At 40.1% G+C, this 18,967-nt stretch overlaps 1 protein-coding gene across 1 annotated transcript in view; it reads right to left on the reverse strand.

Annotated features, from left to right (window-relative positions):
- Window positions 1–992: 992 nt before the first annotated feature.
- LOC143932952 (uncharacterized) overlaps window positions 993–18,967 on the reverse strand; it is a 156,608-nt gene continuing 138,633 nt past the window's right edge. Inside the window, exons 21-28 of the mRNA XM_077455884.1 lie at window positions 16,159–16,310; window positions 15,932–16,072; window positions 13,277–13,415; window positions 12,748–12,935; window positions 7,740–7,865; window positions 6,608–6,788; window positions 3,770–3,923; window positions 993–1,257 (exon numbers count right to left, since the gene is read on the reverse strand). Of these exons, the coding sequence (XP_077312010.1) occupies window positions 993–1,257; window positions 3,770–3,923; window positions 6,608–6,788; window positions 7,740–7,865; window positions 12,748–12,935; window positions 13,277–13,415; window positions 15,932–16,072; window positions 16,159–16,310 (1,346 nt within the window). The remainder of the gene's footprint in view (window positions 1,258–3,769; window positions 3,924–6,607; window positions 6,789–7,739; window positions 7,866–12,747; window positions 12,936–13,276; window positions 13,416–15,931; window positions 16,073–16,158; window positions 16,311–18,967) is intronic.

An 18,967-nucleotide genomic window follows, 5' to 3' on the forward strand; every position in this document is an offset into this window, starting at 1 on the left:
TCCAGTGATGTCCCCTGTGTAGGCAGCGTCCATCTTCTGGCCCCTCTCCCTTCTGAGGCGGGGACTCCGGCTCTGCCATTCGCCAGAGCCGTGTGACGTCTCTCAAACGCATGCGCACGGGAGCCGTGATTAACGGCACAGGCTAGGGAAGAAACGACACTTCGTTTTGTTTCTTCCCCGGGCATGTGTGGTTGGAATTTTTAGCAGACTACAAGTGAAATATCTCCTGTGCACATTTAGGAGATATTTCCACTACCTATAGGTAAGCCTTATTCTAGGCCTACTCATAGATAGAAGTCCAAAAAGTGGGTTTACAACCACTTTAAAAGTGTTGAGACAAACCTCAAACCTTAAACTACGTAGAGGGTTCTTTACTGTAAGAGTGGCAAGGATGTGGAATTCCCTTCCACAGGCGGTGGTCTCAGCAGGGGTCATCGATAGTTTCAAGAAACTATTAGATAAGCACCTGAATGACCGCAACATACAGGGATATACTATGTAACACTGACAAATAATCACACACATAGGTTGGACTTGATGGACTTGTGTATTTTTTCGACCTCACCTACTATGTAATTATGTAACAAACTATTTACCACTGATGGGATGCTTACAATGATCAGCTTTTATTTATTCATGTAAAACCTTTATCCCAAAAGAAAACAACTGTTGCTTCTGTAAATGCAGTGGGAGCTGTAGTTTGGCTTCAATTTGGTAGTGTATTTTTAATGTGTTAGTACACCCAACACTCCTCTTCCCCCCAGAATAAAAATGCCATTGTCTGCTCTGTGCCTGTGCTCATTCATCCAGAGTAGGGGCACTCTAATTCAGGAGGTGTGCTACTGGCCAGATCACCAGGTGAAACCAGAGGGAAAAATTAAAATAGAAAATGAATGCAGCCACACCATCTAATGATTGGTAAGCTGCAATATATTACATTTTTGGATTTGGGTATAAGTATTGTTGTTATTTAAAATTACTGCAAAGTCTGCTTAAAGGTGGCAAATACAGTGTACTATATCTGATGTTCTATACCAGTGTAAATCGTCTCTTTGGTGTTCAAGATACATTTTTTGATTATAATGCATAATGTATTGCTGTATGATAACCTGGTTATCTATATCTTGAGGAGCCAAGGTCCAAGAGTTTGTTTTTACTTTGTAAAATTCATAAAAACTCCAGATTCTGCTCATCTCTTCACTCAACAGTATGCACTCCAGATGGACAAGTTCACTTGCTTGCTTCTCAGTAAGAAACCTAAACACATAAAACAACGAGCTTCAACATGTATAACTTTAGAAGCATCAGTAGAAGATTATTATTATTCAGGATTTATATAGCGGCAACAATTTACGCAGCGCTTTACAATATAAAAAGGAGACAATACAGTTACAATACAATAAAATACAAGAGGATTAAGAGGGCCCTGCTCAGAAGAGTTTACAATCTAATAGGGTGGGGCAGGTGGTACAAAAGGTTATAACTGTCGTGAATGAGCTGATGGAAGTGGTAGGAGATTAGTTTGAGATGTGATAGGCTTCCCTGAATAGATGAGTTTTCAGGGATTGCCTGAAGGTAGCAAGAGTAGGGGATAGCCGGACCAGTGGAGGAAGCGAGTTCCAGAGGATGGGAGAGGCTCTGGAGAAATCCTGGAGACGAGTGTGGGAGGAGGAGACGAGAGAGCTTGAGAGTAGGAGGTCTTGAGAAGAACGGAGGGGATGATTTGGGTGATATTTGGAGACAAGATTGGTGATGTAGCTCGGGGCAGAATTGTGAATGGCTTTGTATGTTGTGGTTAGTATTTTGAATTTAATTCGCTGGGGGATTGGGAGCCAGTGTAGGGATTAATGGTGTATATGGTGTAAGATACTGTATTAAAGACTAATTCTGGGCACAGATAATGTGTTTCTCAATAGCTAGACACTACACCTATACTAATATATATATATATATATATATATATATATATATATATATATATATATATATATATATATAGTATGTATAGGGTCTTCAAAAAGTTTTTGCACTTTTTTATATTTAATAGACTTAAAAAAATGTGGAAACTTTTTGAAGAACCCTTGACTATATATATCAGTGGTCAGTGCCTGACCTTGTTATGGATTGATTAATGCTTTGATAAAATGACTATTTTCTATTATGTACATATACATGCTGAATATTCTTACTCAGTGAGGTAACTAGAGACCCCCTTCCATCGAGTGAGACCAGTAGTCCACAAGCCTTCACATCAGCAGAAAACCTGGATAAAACTGGCCAGGAGAGCCTTAGATAAGGGTCCTCTAATCCACAGAAGACAGCACAGATTGCAGTTGTGATGCTGCTTTGCAAATAATGACTCATTCTTACTATAAAGCAGGGATATGCAATTAGCAGACCTCCAGCTGTTGTAGCACTACAACTCCCATGAGGCATAGCAAGACTCTGACAGCCACAAGCATGACACCCAGAGGCAGAGGCATGATGGGACTTGTAGTTTTGCAACAGCTGGAGGTCCGCTAATTGCATATTCCTGCTATAAAGGGTGCTATACGTCCAAAAGCAATAAAGGATGTTTTTCACTGAACATTGTGTGTCAGTGTACTGCTTCTAAACGTGCACGTTTTACATCTGAAAATCAGACCGGGTGCAGATAACTCGGTAAGACATTTGTCTGGATCCAAAACAACCTCACAAATGCTCTTCTGGAAAAATGGCCAAACATTCCCATAGAATTTCACCTTGTGAAAAGCCTCCCCAGAAGAGTTGAAGCTGTTATAGCTGCAAAGGGTGGACCAACTCAATATTGAACCCTACGGACTACGACTAGGATACCATTAAAGGTCATGCACGTGTAAAGGCAGGTGTTTCAATACTTTTGGTAATATAGTGTAATTCTCCAATACAGTTGTCAGGAGAAGTGTATTCTCTTGTCAGATAACAGAATACTAAGATTTAATTCTCAAATGCCTTCATAATAAAGTGTCTGTGCCTCCCATAGCACATGATAATCTCCCTTTCACTCTTGCACTGAAAGAATGAGAGAGATAAATCTGAATACTATGGCCAATAAGAGCACAATTACCTTCTGACACTTTGAGCATTGAGGCCCATAGTACTATTTTTGCAGATCACATTTAAATAAATATATTAATAAAGATAGAGTGCGTCAAAACAAGGGTATTACACAATGGGGGTTATTTACGAAAGGCAAATCCACTTTGTACTACAAGTGCAAACTACAACTGCAAAGTGCACTTGAAATTGCACTGAAGGTGCACTTGGAAGTGCAGTCGCTGTAAATCTGAGGGGTCGATCTGAAATGAGGGGAAGCTCTGCTGATTTTATCATCCAATCATGTGCAAGCTGTTTTTTTTTATTTCCCTTGCATGTCCCCTCGGATCTACAGCGACGGCACCTCCAAGTGCACTTTGCACTTGCAGTGCACTTTTAGTGCAAATTGGATTTGCCTTTAGTAAATAACCCCCATGGAGTTTGACGAGAAGGGGAGTGCAAATAAAGTTCCAGACCTGTTTCCTTAGCTCTAGGAATCATGAGTAGTGTTGAAAGAATGTTAAAAGCTGAGGTTTAAAAAGGTTATGCTACTACTGTATGATCATCTCCAGAATATTAAACTTGTACAAAGCTTTTTAAATCCCAGAAGAAACCTTTCTGTGTATGATAACTTAATGACCACAGCATGGAACTGAAGCACAATGCAATTTAAATTTAAAAAAAATATTAATTTCCTTACAAATTATTCACTTACCTTAACAAATAGCTTTGATGTTTGTGACTAATTTCTGTGCTGTCAAACATAGGAATGTTTGTTGTATGTTTAGGCTTTTTGGCAGCACTGGATAACATCTGAAGTTTGTCTGAATTGGCAGCTGATGCTTTTAGAGTGCTCCTTGATGAATAACCTGGAATAATATGGTATGTAAGTTTTTTTTAGTTCCTTTGCAGTGTTAAAGTTGTATCAATAGAATCCTAAGAAAATACAGGCTAATACACCACATAAACTGCTGCTCATACGACATCAGAGTACTAAAGGAGAACTCCACTCACTACAAAACTGCCAGTAACTTTAAGTAGCACCCTCAAGCTAATGTGCTAAGTGTAAATAGGTTAGTTGTTAGTGTAGGCAAATTGGCTTGGCTGAGAGCCAGACCTGCGTTGTGAATCTGGGTCAGGGATCAGTGACCCAGGGGGGCTGGATGATTATCCCCCGATAGCTCTTCTGGTACCTCCCCCTGTTCTCTGGAACATTGGAGAATGTTTTAGATACAGTGGGTGGAAGCTAGGAGGGGCTGTCATGCATATTTATGAGGGGGCTCAGCTAATTCACACCAAATGGGCTTGCAGGGGGCAAACTCCCCTTATTAATCAGCATGAGTCATGCCAGAAGGGGCAGTCAAGTTAAAATGGGTATTGGAGTGCTGAGGAGGCTGTCGGTGACCCTTGAGAACACCCCCTAGTCTGGGGGGGGGTGACTTAGGGCCTTGGGCTCGGGTGCTGGAGGGACTGTCTACAACACAAAGAGGAATCCTTTTCTGAAAACATGGGAGCAAGTGAGAGGACAGCAGGTCAGCATGTCTATGAAATTTCCTGAGCAGTCAGACGGGTGGGCTGGTGAGCGATCAGGCTGGGAGGACTGTGGAGAGATTGTCAGTCTGGAGGACTGTGGGAAATGTTAGCTTGGAGGGCTAGTGAAAGGAGCTGCTGTAGCTAGGAGGGCTGGCAGGGCTTGAAGAGGTGGTGCTGGGAGCAGTTACCACAGAGAGAAAGTGCTGGGAAAGTGTGAGCTGTGTCATCGTATCTGTTCTCCAAGTATAGGGGCTGTGAGTCCCTGCCTGTAATGGGCCTTTAATACAAAACCACAACAGGGTGACATAGCTGAGTTCTGCAAGAAAGAGTGTGCTGGAGGAAGAAGAGGAGCTGTACATAGAGACTGTATAAAATAGTTTTCCTTGAGGTTTGTTTGAAGTCAAGTTGACATCCCATGAACTCCCATCCCTATCCAAGTTTATTACCCTCAATAAAACAAAAACAAAGACTGTTCTCTGACTCTGGAGTGACTGTGCAAGTTTGGTGTGCCTGGCTGTGTAAGGTGGGGGATCCTGTATTTTTCAGACTATAAGACACACTTTTTTCCCCGCAGAAATATGGGGGAAAATGTGCCTGCATCTTATGGTGCGAATATATGATTGACAACCCGCCCCCGCCACGATCCGGAGCGATCCGTGGCCTCGGCCTTAGGAAAGGCTGTGGCTTCGGCCTAGCTCCGGTGCGGCGGCCATCTTGGTGCACCCGCCGTTTGCAATGTGATCGCTCCGTCATGATGACACCGGTTCCTCTCTCCCCTCTGTGTACAGATCTGTACAGTGGAGGGGAGAGATCAGATGGCAGCAGCGCTGTGGGCTGCATCTGTAGTGCCCACAGTGCTGCTCTGTGACAAGTGCAGTCACAGCCATCACTCCATAGCCTGCCAATACTCTGCAATACTCTGCCATACCCTGCCAATACTCTGCAATACCTTGCCAATACTCTGCAATACCTTGCCAATACTTTGCAATACCCTGCCAATAATCTGCCATACGCAGCCAATACTCTGCCATACCCAGCCAATACCCTGCAAATACTTTCTATGGTAATGGTCACTCTGCATTTTCTATGGTAATGGTCACTCTGCATTTTCTATGGTAATGGTCACGCTGCATTTCTTGGGCACTGGAAAATATTTTAGTACACCATTTGGTTCAGAATATTTTTTTTCTTGTTTTCAACCTCTAAAACCTAGATGCGTCTTATGGTCAGGTGCCTCTTATGGAGCGAAAAATATGGTACTTTCGGCTCCTTAGGGGGTGCGCTACATTTAATAAATGGTTACATGTAGTCAAACGTTCTTCTTACATAATTAACCATTTACTGCCTGACATATAGCAAAATGAGGAGGCAAAGTGGTTTCCATATCCTGACCGGACGTCATATGACATCGCCAGGTTATCATTGCGGCGATCGTTGTTCCGGTTTGTCAGTCTGACACACCATAACACCAATCTAGGTAAAGAGTCTCTGACAGATACTCTTTACCATGTGATCAGCCGTGTCCAATGATGGCTGATCGCAGTGTAAACAGGAAGAGCTGTTGATCGGCTTTTCCTCACTCGAGAGTAGAGGAGAGTGAATCGGCTACTCCTCTGACAAGGGGGGTCTGCGCTGATTGATTATCAGGGCAGCCCCCCCCAGGATGCCCACACTGCAACACTAGTGTAAGCATGGTCCTAGTGTTAAACTGATATCATTAAGCAGAAATAAAGCCCTGACTGGCTCAGAGAGGTGAATCTTATGTTCTTAGTCTGAATATTTCTGTTCAAGAGATTTGCTCTCAAACCAGATTTATGTTTTTTATGTGCTTCTATGCAATAATAAATTTAAGGAATTTATTAAACACATACGGTAACTCAAATAAATTGCATTTTCAATAATATGGTGCCTGGAACAACTTTAATAATAGAGCATCATCAAATTTGGTCAAAGCATATCAACTTTTCTGCAGCAACTGGTGTGGGATTACTATCTGGGAACATCAAAGTACTTGGCATACCTGATACAGGCGGCTGTCTCTCTGTCAGTGATGTAGACTTTTTACTTCCTTCCATTGCTTCCATTAGGTGTTTCAACATAGGAATCAACATTTGTCCAATATGTCTGTGGTCTTTCCTGCTCACATCCCAGTATGATCTTTGTGGGTTTGTATAATGAGGGGATGTCCCTAACAAATTTGACTAAAACAAAAATGACTTTATTGCAAATGATAACCTTCCACTATTTGTTATGTTTTGTTTCATTTAGAGTCATTCATTTCTTTATTTAGTTTCATTAAATGCGGTTGATTCACTCAATTTGTATTCAGGATTTGTATTCCGAATTCGTATTCAGAATTCGTTTTGTCTTTTTTAGAATTTTCTTTGAATTTACCGATTCTTTTCGTTTCGAAGCGTTCAAATCGATAAATTGCAAACAGGTTGAAACTAATTTGTTATATTAATTTTTTTGTTCAAATACGTGAACAAACAAAAGTCAAATCTGCACCAAATGATTACAATGACTCTTTAAATCACCTTTGGCTTAACAAAAACAGCAATATTTTGAATTGGTACTCTAATACCACACAGAAATATGATTTCAGAAATATGTTTACAGTTGGAAATTGAACTATACATATAGCAAATGGAATTTGATATACAATTTGATTCAAATTTCAATTTGAATTTAGAAAATTCAGACAAGTTTCGTCCCGTTATTTGGAGCATTCGGTAAACTTCATTCATTCTGTAATTCGGATATTTTCAAATCTCAGAATAACAAAAAATTCATCCGAACATCAATTTGGAATGAAACAAACTACACATGTCTACCCTCCACTGAGTATATCATTTAACTAGGCTAAACATAGCTGAAACAGTTTCTCTTCTATTTGATAGGTCCGAAATTTATTTTCAGTGGAACTTCAATGTCATTGGTAATACACTCTTCTATAATAAATGGTCTCAATTGCATCAAATGTAAAGCACATACATTCATATCAAAGCTGCTTTCTTTGGATAAGTGATGTTGTATACATGAAATGAAAGCTCCAAACAGTAAACCCAATAATAATTTACCTTCATGACATAATTACTTTTTACATAATCCAACCACTAAAATATTTAGTAGTTTCTGTAAATGGTCTATACCTTAGCCAGAAGCCCTTGAATTTTATTCTGTTCCCTCACATATTCCAGTCTACAATAGGCAGAGTCTACTCCTGACAGTGTTTTCATGATGTGATCTTCAAACTCATCAATGTATTTCATCATGATCTGCAAGAACACAATTAAACCATTATATGTATTAAAACTAAATGTATGCTTAGGTTTAGAAGTACGCAAAGTAAAAAAAATTGAAGCTAAAAACTTATGTAGTAAATATATTATTTATGCACTCCCTGCCCTTGGTTGTTGGCTTGGAAGCCCCAGAAGGAGGAAGTGGAGAGAGAAAGAAAGTCTCAGCCACATGTCCAGTCCATGCTCCTAAATCCTGTACCAGGAGAGACTAGGAGAGGGGGGGGGGGGAGACTAAAGCACAGAGTAAATCAGCTGATTCTGAGTTCCAGTGCCACACCATAGTCCCTGGCAGTGAGAGGCCCCATTGCAGGCTGATCGGACTACAGTTGGAGGATACCTCCGTGTCTGCTGATTTTGCCTTCAGGTCTCCGACACAAAAACAGATGCTGAATCATCCTCAGGGTTCTCTGCAAATGGACTTTGTTGCAACATTCATAAGGATGCAGCTCTATGAATAACTACATATACATGGGTATACTGTATATGCACAATTCCACCAATCCTCCTATTGGGCCATTTTCTGATAATGCATGTTTGTACATTGAATATATGTACTGCTATTAATCTCTTCTTATATAAAGCTTGTAATATTTCTATGCTTGTGTGCATCTATATGCTTATGGTTAATGGTATACGCTGGTTGTAGTAGTTCATCTGCACTCAATTAATTTGTTTAGATTACTAATTCATTTCCCAGGAATGGAATCCGCTCTGTTCACAGAGGCTCTGTCCTGGGTGGAGGCACAACCAACTTTATTATCAAACCCACTCCTCCACTTAACAAAAATTCTAGTTCTCTTACAACGCATTTACCTATAGGTTTAGAGCACTATCATGTTTGGGGAGGGACATTTCTCATAACCCCTCCCAAAAGAGGGCTACATTTGCATTTCTTATCACTTTATTAAGGCATCTATGTACCTACCAATTTTTACCCCCCCCCCCCCCCCAAAAAAAAGCAAAATGCGTACTATTGTTTTTGGTCTGTACTATGTGTGCAAACAACAAATAACATACTCATATGTGGTATAACTGCAATTGTCAGAAGCAGGAGAATTTTTATTTGGATTGTTCTTTTGTCCTTTGGAAGGTTATGGTATCAGCAAGAAATATACATATTTTATTTTTTTACTATTTTGGGGCAGTGTTCCTTTGATAATAAAAAAAAAAATCAGGAGATATCCATTACTATTTACCACCAAATGAAAGCCCAATTTGTCCTGAAACAAATGTGGTATAATCCACCTGGATGCACAAAGTAGTTGTGATGATATGTACAGTTTTACTAACATATGTCAAAGTTGCAAAATTGTGCTTAGGCATTAAGATTTGTTTTACTTTTAGGAGCAAAGGGGTTAAAAGGGGCAGTGGGCTGAATAAGGTAGAATAGCTCGTCTACTAAGGGCAGAGTACTGAGGGTACTAAATTCTAGAGAAAAGATTATAGAACAGTAAAGTAAAAATTGTAATAATTTTATGCCAGAAATGGGAGACTTAAAGTGGTATTAAGTCCCAAAACAAAAATGTATTATTAAAAAACTGTCTTATATTGCAGCTTACTAATCCTTTAATCATAATAAATGCCACTTTTTTTCATTTAATGAGCCCCCAGGAGTGGTTAGCCATAATGTGCTAATATGCACCACATATTAGCACACTATGGCAGACTTACCTGTCAAGCGATGCCCTCCAGTCCTCCGCTGTTAGTGCTCCTGCTGGTTATGGGTGCTTCCATCTTTTCCTGGTCTTCCTTCTGGGTTGAGTCTGTGCAGCTGTTTGAATGGTCATGCTATGATGACGTAACTCACGCTCAGTGTACATTGGCAGTTAACATCAGTGAGAAGCACATATGACATTAGAGACGAACAGGATCTCTTGTGTCATACAAATTTTACCTGCACGCTTTTTTTATTTAAATTTTGAGTTCAATTCCACTTTAAATGTTGGGGCTACAAGTATTTTCTTTTCTTAGGTTTTTTTAGCCTGGTTATTTTATCTGTTTTCAATCAGTGTGTGGCATTCCCCGCTCAACAGAAGTCGTTCATTTGATCAAATTCAGTCGAAGGGATATGGTACAGCCACTGATTAGTGTATTTTGACAGCTTAAGGTGCTGCTGTCAAAATACAATATACCGGGTTAAACTCGTTTGTGTGGATGGAGGAATCTGTACTAATTGTTTTCTGTTCATCTCACTGGCTAACAATGACAGTGTATGGCCAGATTTAATTTGGTATTTCTCAACTTTTTTAATAGGCTAAGCTGTCAAGCAAATGTGCAGGTAGAGGGTGGAGACAAATCATTTAACACTGACAGAGGTGCTTACAATTGTCAGATTGTATTCACTGGTGTTAAGCCTTTATCCCACAAGTAAAAAAAAAAAAACTGTTGCTGAAGCTGCCTAAAAAAAGTCTTAACTGGAGTTCAGAAATGTGCTAGTCAAGTCCATCTAAATATATTGGTGCATCAAACACTACCCTCTCTCCAGACTGACAATGCTGCTGTCCAAAGGTGTCTCCATTGTTCCTCCATCCAGAGTGGAGATAACATAAGACAGGAGGTGTGTTACTGGCAGGAAAATAAAGAAAAAGTCTAAAAAAGAAAATGAATGCAGACATTGCATTTAACTACTTCAACCGCGGAACAATTTACCCACTTCCTGACTAGGTAATTTTTTGTGATACGGCATGGCGTCGCTTTAACTGACGATAGCATGTTCGTGCGACGTTGTAAACAAACAAAATGTATGTCCCTTTTTCCCACAAATAGAGCTTTCTTTTGGTGGTACTTGATCACCTTTGCGCTTTTTATTTTTTGCACTATAAACAAAAAAAGGCAAAGAATTTTGAAAAAAAATACAAAATTTTTGCTATAATAAATATCCCCTCCAAAAAATAAAAAATGTCTTCATCAGTTTAGACCAACATATATTCTTCTACATATTTTTGGTAAAAAAAATTATATTGATTGGTTTGCGCAAAAGTTATAGCGTCTACAAAATAGGGGATGGATTTATGGCATTTTTATTATTATTATTTTTTTTTACTAGTAATGGAGGTGATTAGTGACTTTTAGCAAGACTGCAACATTGCGGCAGACAGATCAGACACTTTTGACATTTTTTTGGGACCATTGACATTTATACAGTGATCAGTGCTATAAAAATGCACTGATTACTGTGTAAATGTGACTGGCAGGAAAGGGGTTAACACTAGGGGCAATCAAGGGGTTAAATGTGTTGCACTAATATACGAATACTAAAGAAAAGCCGCTGACACAATATTGTTGGGTGCAATAATATAAATACGGGGTAAAGGTGTAGTGCTAGTCAAAGGGTGGTAATAAACATATAATCAATGATGAAGAAAATTTCAGGTTATGATTTGATTGAAAGTCTGTCAAAATGGAAGATTTGTGATGAGATGAAAGGCAGAGGATCCGTCACCAACACCCTAAAAAACTGACCCTTACCATCAGCAAATGGGTCATACAGCAATTGCTTTAACTGCTTAAGGACCGTGCTTCCTACTGAGCCTGTCACTGATCGTCGTCAATGTTCCCTGTTATAGGGAAAGACAATCAGTGACGTCAGACGCCAAGCCACGCCCCCTACAGTTAAAAAAAAAACTACACACACGCTTAACCCCTCCCCGCCCCCTAGTAGTTAACTCCTTCACTACCAGTGTCATTTACACAGGAATCAGTGCATTTAAATAGCACTAATTGCTGTATAAATGACAATGGTCCCAAAAATGTGTCAAAAATGTCCAATGTGTCCTCAGTCCACAGACCTGGAAGTACATGAGCCTATTCCCAAGATGGCTTTTGCATGGAAGCAAACTCCAGGGGCATAGCCCAGTAATCACATATGCAGGAGAATGAAAAAAAAAAAACAACCTCATTGCGCAGATAACCCAGGAAAAAGTGACTTTAATCTTTTAAAAGCTCACAAATAAAAACTCACAAGAAGTAAGTATAATTCAGACAGAAAGGAAAGTGACCAGCGCTTCCTATCAGTAAGATCCTCTGTTCCCTCCAATGCGTCACTCGTCCCTTTCTCTGTCTTTCATCTCATCACAAATATTCCATTTTGACAGACTTTCAATCAAATCAAAACCTGGAATTTTCTTCATCATTGATTATGTGTTATATGAACTTTTGTTTATTACCACCCTTTGAGTAGCGCTACACCTTTACCCCGTATAAACATTTTCTGATATACCGAGCTGCAAAAAAGGAATTTTAGCTTTTTTGCTAGAGAACAGCAAATTAAAGGATAAGTTCACCTTTGTAAAAATATAATAAAAGCACATCTTGTTTGCAGGTAAAAAAATGCGCATGCATTATTTTTTTACTATGAGCCTGCTAAGCATTGCACCCACAATCAGTGGATCATGGGTGCAATGCAGAGTTCTCTGCAGACAGTCTGTATAAGTTGTCTGTTTGTACCTCCAATGGGCAGGCAGTTAAACATTGACAGGAAGAATCAATGAACTAGCTAGAGCACTTACAGTAACAGCGTCCTGATAGTCCACTGGAAATTACAATACGACAGTCGCAAAGGATGTCAGTACTTGTAGCTTTCGCTTTCACAGAACTCTGTAAATGAATGACGCGGCTGGGCAGGCTGATACTTAAATTGTGACAGCAAGCAGGTGGGAGAAGATCCCCTGCTCACTGTCAAAATAGGAGATCAGGAATGGGGTGCAGGGGCTGCTGAATCTGTAATATGTTACATGTTACACCAGGAATATCATAAACTTATCCTTTACATTCTTAAACAGCTGAGGGTCCTGTGTGGCTAAAAAAAAAACTGCAGAAATGTAGTCTGAAAATCAGTATCTGTGTTAATATCACTTACAGTGGTTTGCCTTGCTTTAACTATAGCTTCACTAGCTGGTTCTCTACTCTTCATCCACTCCCTCAATTGGTTGACCTGTCTCTCAGACTCCTGCTCAATTTTCTTAGCGAATTCCATTAATTTTTCTGTTGTTTTCTTAATAACTTGTGAAAATGTTTGCTGTTTTTCCTTCTCTTCAGTGCTGCCTTCTGCCAAAAAAGAGAAAATAGACACGTTTTGACAGTTTTGCATACAAGATCCCAAAAGTAAAATTTTGGAAGGTGAATAGTGTTCAAACCTGACATAAACAACTGTTTTCACTAAACCTCTCAATATCTTTATAAACCAAGGCTATCATCCATAAATAGCTAATGGTTAGATTCACAGATCCACATATACACCCAAGGCCAAGTTGTAGTTAGTAGTTACCTATAATCCACAAAATAAACACCCTCAGAACAGTCAAGAACTTGCAACCCACACTTCATAGGGACAATAAGGGGAACGCATGTATAGAAGGCTTAGTTCTAAAAAAGTGATACCCACTTACCTCCAATTGGCAGTTGGCACATCTTGATAACTAAACTGTTTAGGTTGGAGCATGCTCTTCTCTGGACTTCTCTCAAAGAATCTTCTTCCAAAGACTGGCACGATTCGTCCATTAATGCTATTCTTTCTTTAAGCTTGATCTAAATAAAAAATATAATTTGCAGAAAAAAAGAAAGATACAATAATCCACATATTTGAAAAAAAAGTCCAGTCTTTCATGAAAATAAATAAACCAGAATAAAAATAATTAAATAAACACTTTTATTTATATTAAGGAATGGTAATAGAGGTGACTCTAGATGGCATACCTGCGTTTGAGACCATACAAAAATGAACCCAGGACTAGAACATCTCTGCACCTTTCCCACCTTTGCATCATTTACATTAATATGCCTGTGGGTGGGGGTGGGTAGATGAGTGACATTTTCTCCCCCCTCGTTGGGAGCCAAGTAAGGCTCACATAAGAGACCTGGGGTGGGTTCTTCTGGACTACGCTAGGGTCACTGCCTTACACATGGGGAACCTTTACTTGAACAGACAACTGAAATCTAGTAAACACTCTCAATGTAATATACACCACCATGGTCTCTGATGCATTTAGGAGGGATAAGCAGAGTCAATGCCCTCTCCACCTGACCAGCGTGTCTCTGCTACCTCACTCTCAGTAACAAAATAGAGCCCTGTCATGCATCTAGTGCTGACTCCATGCGGGCACTCACTTAACTCTTCCTCTCCTGTACCTGTGCACCAGCTGAGGACTCCTATTGCGCTGATCTGCTCCTGTTGCTGTGGGAGATGGACGTGCCCATGAGGAGAGAGCAGACAACAACTCCCCTGCAAGAAGCTATCTCACCTGTCACATGTACACACTAATGACAGAGTGCTGGAGAAACCTTTGTTACCCTTGGTAGCAACCCTGCATTAACTCTTACACTGCTGTCTTCATGCCCCAATGTGTTTAGCTGACCCATACTGTGGGTTATGCATTCTGGTTACTTGCATTACACCCCTTGAGTAACTTCAGACCAGGCAAAGGCAAAGTTTCAAAAGCTTTACCTAATAAACATGGCATGACAGTCAAACAGAGCCAACAGTCTTTCCCTAAAATAATACTTAATTCAGGCTTGTGGCTTCCCCAGTGTATCTGCACAGGATAGAGTTAATAACCGGTTGAGTCCATGATGGTGTTATCCAGGATTGGCATCTGCAGGGTGGACCACAGGTCCCAGCAATCCAGTTTCGGCATATTTCAGCAGTCTATCAGGACGCAGCAACTGCTCTCATTACTCAAGTGCTTGAGTCCAGACCCCTGTCCTTTTTATAATTCACAGAACCACTGGGTCAGACTCAAAAAGCCCAACAAGAAAAAAATCGGGAAACACAGTTAACATTAACCCCCCTGACTGGGGCAGCAAAAAAAACTCTACCTGCCTACATGCCTAAAACCACCAGTCACTAACAGCAGCTTCCAATGTATACCAACAAAAAAGTTTTTTTGTAATCCCCTTTGTGCTGCTGGGTTTTAGTGCAAAGCGCTTTCTTTGGGTAGTGTGACTGCTTAATGCTAGATTCTAATTGGACCACATCTACAGCTAGTCAAAGTTCAGAATTAGGCAATCACCCCCTACCTGCACCTTAAGCTCAAGAAGGACCCTAATCTAGAGTGCTTTGTATGCAAAGGTATAGTTATTGAGTTATTTAATTTAAGGTCATCACAGAGGACAGGGGGGCACTCTTTAGGCTTGGAGGAAAAGAGATTTAATCTCCAAATATGGAAAGGCTTCTTCACAGTAAGAATCCCTCAAGAGGTAGTTCTGGCCAACTCAGTATATTGTTTTAAGAAAGGCCTGGATTCTTTCCTAGATACACATACTATAATTTCACATTTTTTTTTACCAAGCGCAGATTTTATAATTTATTTTATAACTGGATATTATATGTATTTTTTTTTCCCCTGCTGGAGCAAATTTGATCATGCATTATTTGGGTTTTTGCCCTCCTCTTGATCAACTGTGGATATAGCATTGTACAGTATATATAGGATTGTTTATACATATATATTTTTTTCCTTCTATTGGTTGAACTAGATGGACTTGTGTCGTTTTTCAACTAGACTAAGTAACTATGTAACAATAGTAAAGTCCAAGCTCTGCCATCACCTTGGCCTGTGTCCCTTTCTGACTTATCCAAATATGTGTATCATAAGCATTTACTTCAGCAATAGTAAAAGTTCCTAACATTGAGAGCCATCTGTATCTTTAATAACTGTGGTGAATGAGACCTGCTATGTTTTTACTCAGTACAACAAAAGAAAATACATACATGACATTCATGCCCTGCTGAAGTTTATTGGCGAACAGCCATAAACAGTACAATGAAATCTAGTAGTGGAACCTTTGCACCCAAGTAGCAATATATTGTTGCTGACCAGCTGTTTTGGTTCATAAGCCTGAAAAAAGTCTAGAGGTTGAAAACATTTATACCTTTGGTGATGGTGAGCTGGAATGAAATATTCGTTTGATCATGCTGGTGCATTTTCCATACATTAGTTTACGTAACAATGCCTTATAAATGTCAAATAATATAAAACCACATATAGCTCTGCATACCAGTCAAATGTATGATAGTACACACAGTATGATAGAGTACACAGTACCTTGTGTAGTTTCCCTTCTCTGGCTACATCAAGAACATAGAGAGCAAAAGCGCTTAAATCTTTTAGAAGTTCTTCTTCCTTTGTATATTGACCTTGCCAAAATCTCTCTCTCATAAACAACTCATTCTGTAGGGCTTCCAACTAAAACAATCAGACATTTATTTTGTTAGAATTCAGATGACTAGTCCAGTGTTCAGTCAGTCACAATTTTCATTCTATAAACTTACCGGGTAAGCATCTTTATCTTTCAATGGCCCCATGAGTTGCATAACTGGAGTTATAATTCCTGTCACCAGGCTAGTTTGGACACCTACTACTGTACAACGGCTCCCCGTGATTGGATCAATTGCTCTGGCTCCAATTTTAATTGGAATAAGTCCTTATAGAAATAAAATAAATTAAATTGAATACTGTACTGTTTAACAAACACAGCATTTGGAATGCAAAATGCCCTCCTAAACCCAGGTGCTTTCTGCAACAACCTGAGGGACTTTTAAGTATATCTGAACCCAATAACAAACATGTAACGTACAGTACTGCAGCTTATTCATCCTCAGATGTGGTGACTACATTAGGTTAATTTTTTAGGCTAAGTACATTTTCAAAAGTACAGAAAAATACATGTTGATTGTTCTAGAAAGACAGTGTTCTTGCAACTTCATGTTCATTAACCACTTCAATACAGGGCATTTATACACCTTTCCTTACCAGACCAATTTTTAGCTTTCAGCACTCTCATACAAATAGAGCTTTCTTTTGGTAGTATTTAATCTCCACTGGGTTTTTAATTTTTTGTGACATAAGTGAAAAAAGAGTGAAGATTTTGATAAATAAGTCATTTTTGTTCATAAATTTGGGCCAAAATGTATACTGCTACATCTATTTGATAAAAATAACCCAAATTAGTGGATATTATTTAGTCTCTTTGAAAGTTATAGAGTCTACAAGCTATGGTGTAAATCATTGAAAATTGATCACATCTGATCACACCTGATGCACTGACAGCCTATCTCATTTCTTGAGGCTCTGAAATGTCAGGAAAGTACAAATACCCCCCAAATGACCCCTTTTTGAAAAGTAGACAGTCCAAGGTATTTAGTAAGAGGCATGGTGAGTTTTTTGAAGGTGTAATTTTTTCCCACAATTCTTGGGAAAAAGAACAATTTTTTTTTTTTTCAAAATTGTCATAATAACAAGTTATTTCTCATACACAGCATATGCATAATTCCAATTACACCCCAAAATACATTCTGCAACTCTTCCTGAGTATGGCGATACCACATGTGTGGGACTTTTACACAGGCTGGCCACACAGAGAGGTCCAACATGCAGGGAGCACAGTCAGGGGTTCTAGGAGCATAAATGACACCTCTAATTTCCTAACGACCTATTACATTTATGAAGGCCCTGGAGCACCAGGACAGTAGAATTACCCACAAAATGACCCCATTTTGGAAAGCAAACACCCCAACGTATATTCTATGAGGCATAATGAGTCTTTTGAACAGTTAATTTTTTTCTACAAGTCTTCAGAAAACGTGGAAAGAAAATGAAAACATATTTTTTTTTACACAAAGTGGTCAGTTTATAAGATATTTCTAACTCAAAGCATGTACATAGCAAAAATTACACCCCAAAATACATTCTGCTACACATCCTGAGTATCCTGAGCACCAGGACAGTAGAATTACCCACAATTTTGGAAATTTTGGAAAACAAACACCCCAAAGTATATTCTATGAAGCATTATGAGTCTTTTGAACAGATAATTTTTTACACATGTCTTCAGAAAACGTGGAAAGAAAATGAAAACCTTTTTTTTTTTTTTTTTACACAAAGTTGTCCATTTATAAGATATTTCTAACACATAGCATGTATATAGCAAAAATTACACCCCAAAACACATTCTGCTACTTCTCCTGAGTATGGCGATACCACATGTGTGAGACTTTTACATAGCCTGACCATATACAGAGGTCCAACATGGAAGTGTTACCTTCAGGCGTTCTAGGAGCATAAATTACACATCTCATTTCGTTCCTACCTATCACACTTTTGAAGGTCCTGGAGCACCAGGACAATGGAATTACCCACAAAATGACCCCATTTTGGAAAGCAAACACCCCAACGTATATTCTATGAGGCATGGTCTGCAAATAGGTTCTCGGGTACTCTGAGGGGCTGGTGACAGGTACTCCGTTACTCCGACGGGCTGGTGACAGGTACTCCGTTACTCCGACGGGCTGGCGACAGGTAATTGGGTACTCCGACGGGCTGGTGACAAGTACTTGGGTACTCAGACAGGTTGGTGACAGGTATTCGGGTACTCAGATGAACTGTGACAGGTACTCAGATAGACTGTGTCAAGTACTCAGGTACTCAGATGAACTGTGACATGTACTCCGGTACTCAGATGGGCTGTGACAGGTACTCAGGTACTCGGGTACTCAGATGGATTGTGGGAGGTACTCAGATGGACTGTGACAGGTACTCAGGTACTCAGATGGGCTGTGACAGGTACTCAGGTACTCGGGTACTCAGGTGGGTTGTGACAGGTACTCGGGTACTCAGATGGGCTGTGACAGGTACTCAGGTACTCGGGTATTCAGATGGGCTGGGACAGGTACTCGGGTACTCAGATGGGCTGGGACAGGTACTCAGGTACTCGGGTACTCAGATGGGCTGGGAGAGGTACTCGGGTACTCAGATGGGCTGACAGGTGCTCAGGTACTCGGGTACTCAGATGGGCTGACAGGTGCTCTGGTACTCGGATACTCAGATGGACTGTGACAGGTACTCGGGTACTCAGATGGGCTGACAGGTACTCAGGTACTTCCGGTACTCAGATGGGCTGATAGGTACTCAGGTACTCGGGTACTCAGATGGGCTAACAGGTACTTAGGTACTCAGATGGGCTGACAGGTACTCAGGTACTTGGGTACTCAGATGGGCTGGGACAGGTACTCGGGCACTCAGATGGGCTGGGACAGGTACTCGGGTACTCAGATGGGCTGGGACAGGTACTCGGGTACTCAG

This window comes from Lithobates pipiens, unplaced genomic scaffold, assembly GCF_037356315.1.
Source record: "Lithobates pipiens isolate NorthernLeopardFrog02 unplaced genomic scaffold, aLitPip1_a1.2 Scaffold_27, whole genome shotgun sequence".
NCBI classification, from domain to species: domain Eukaryota; kingdom Metazoa; phylum Chordata; class Amphibia; order Anura; family Ranidae; genus Lithobates; species Lithobates pipiens.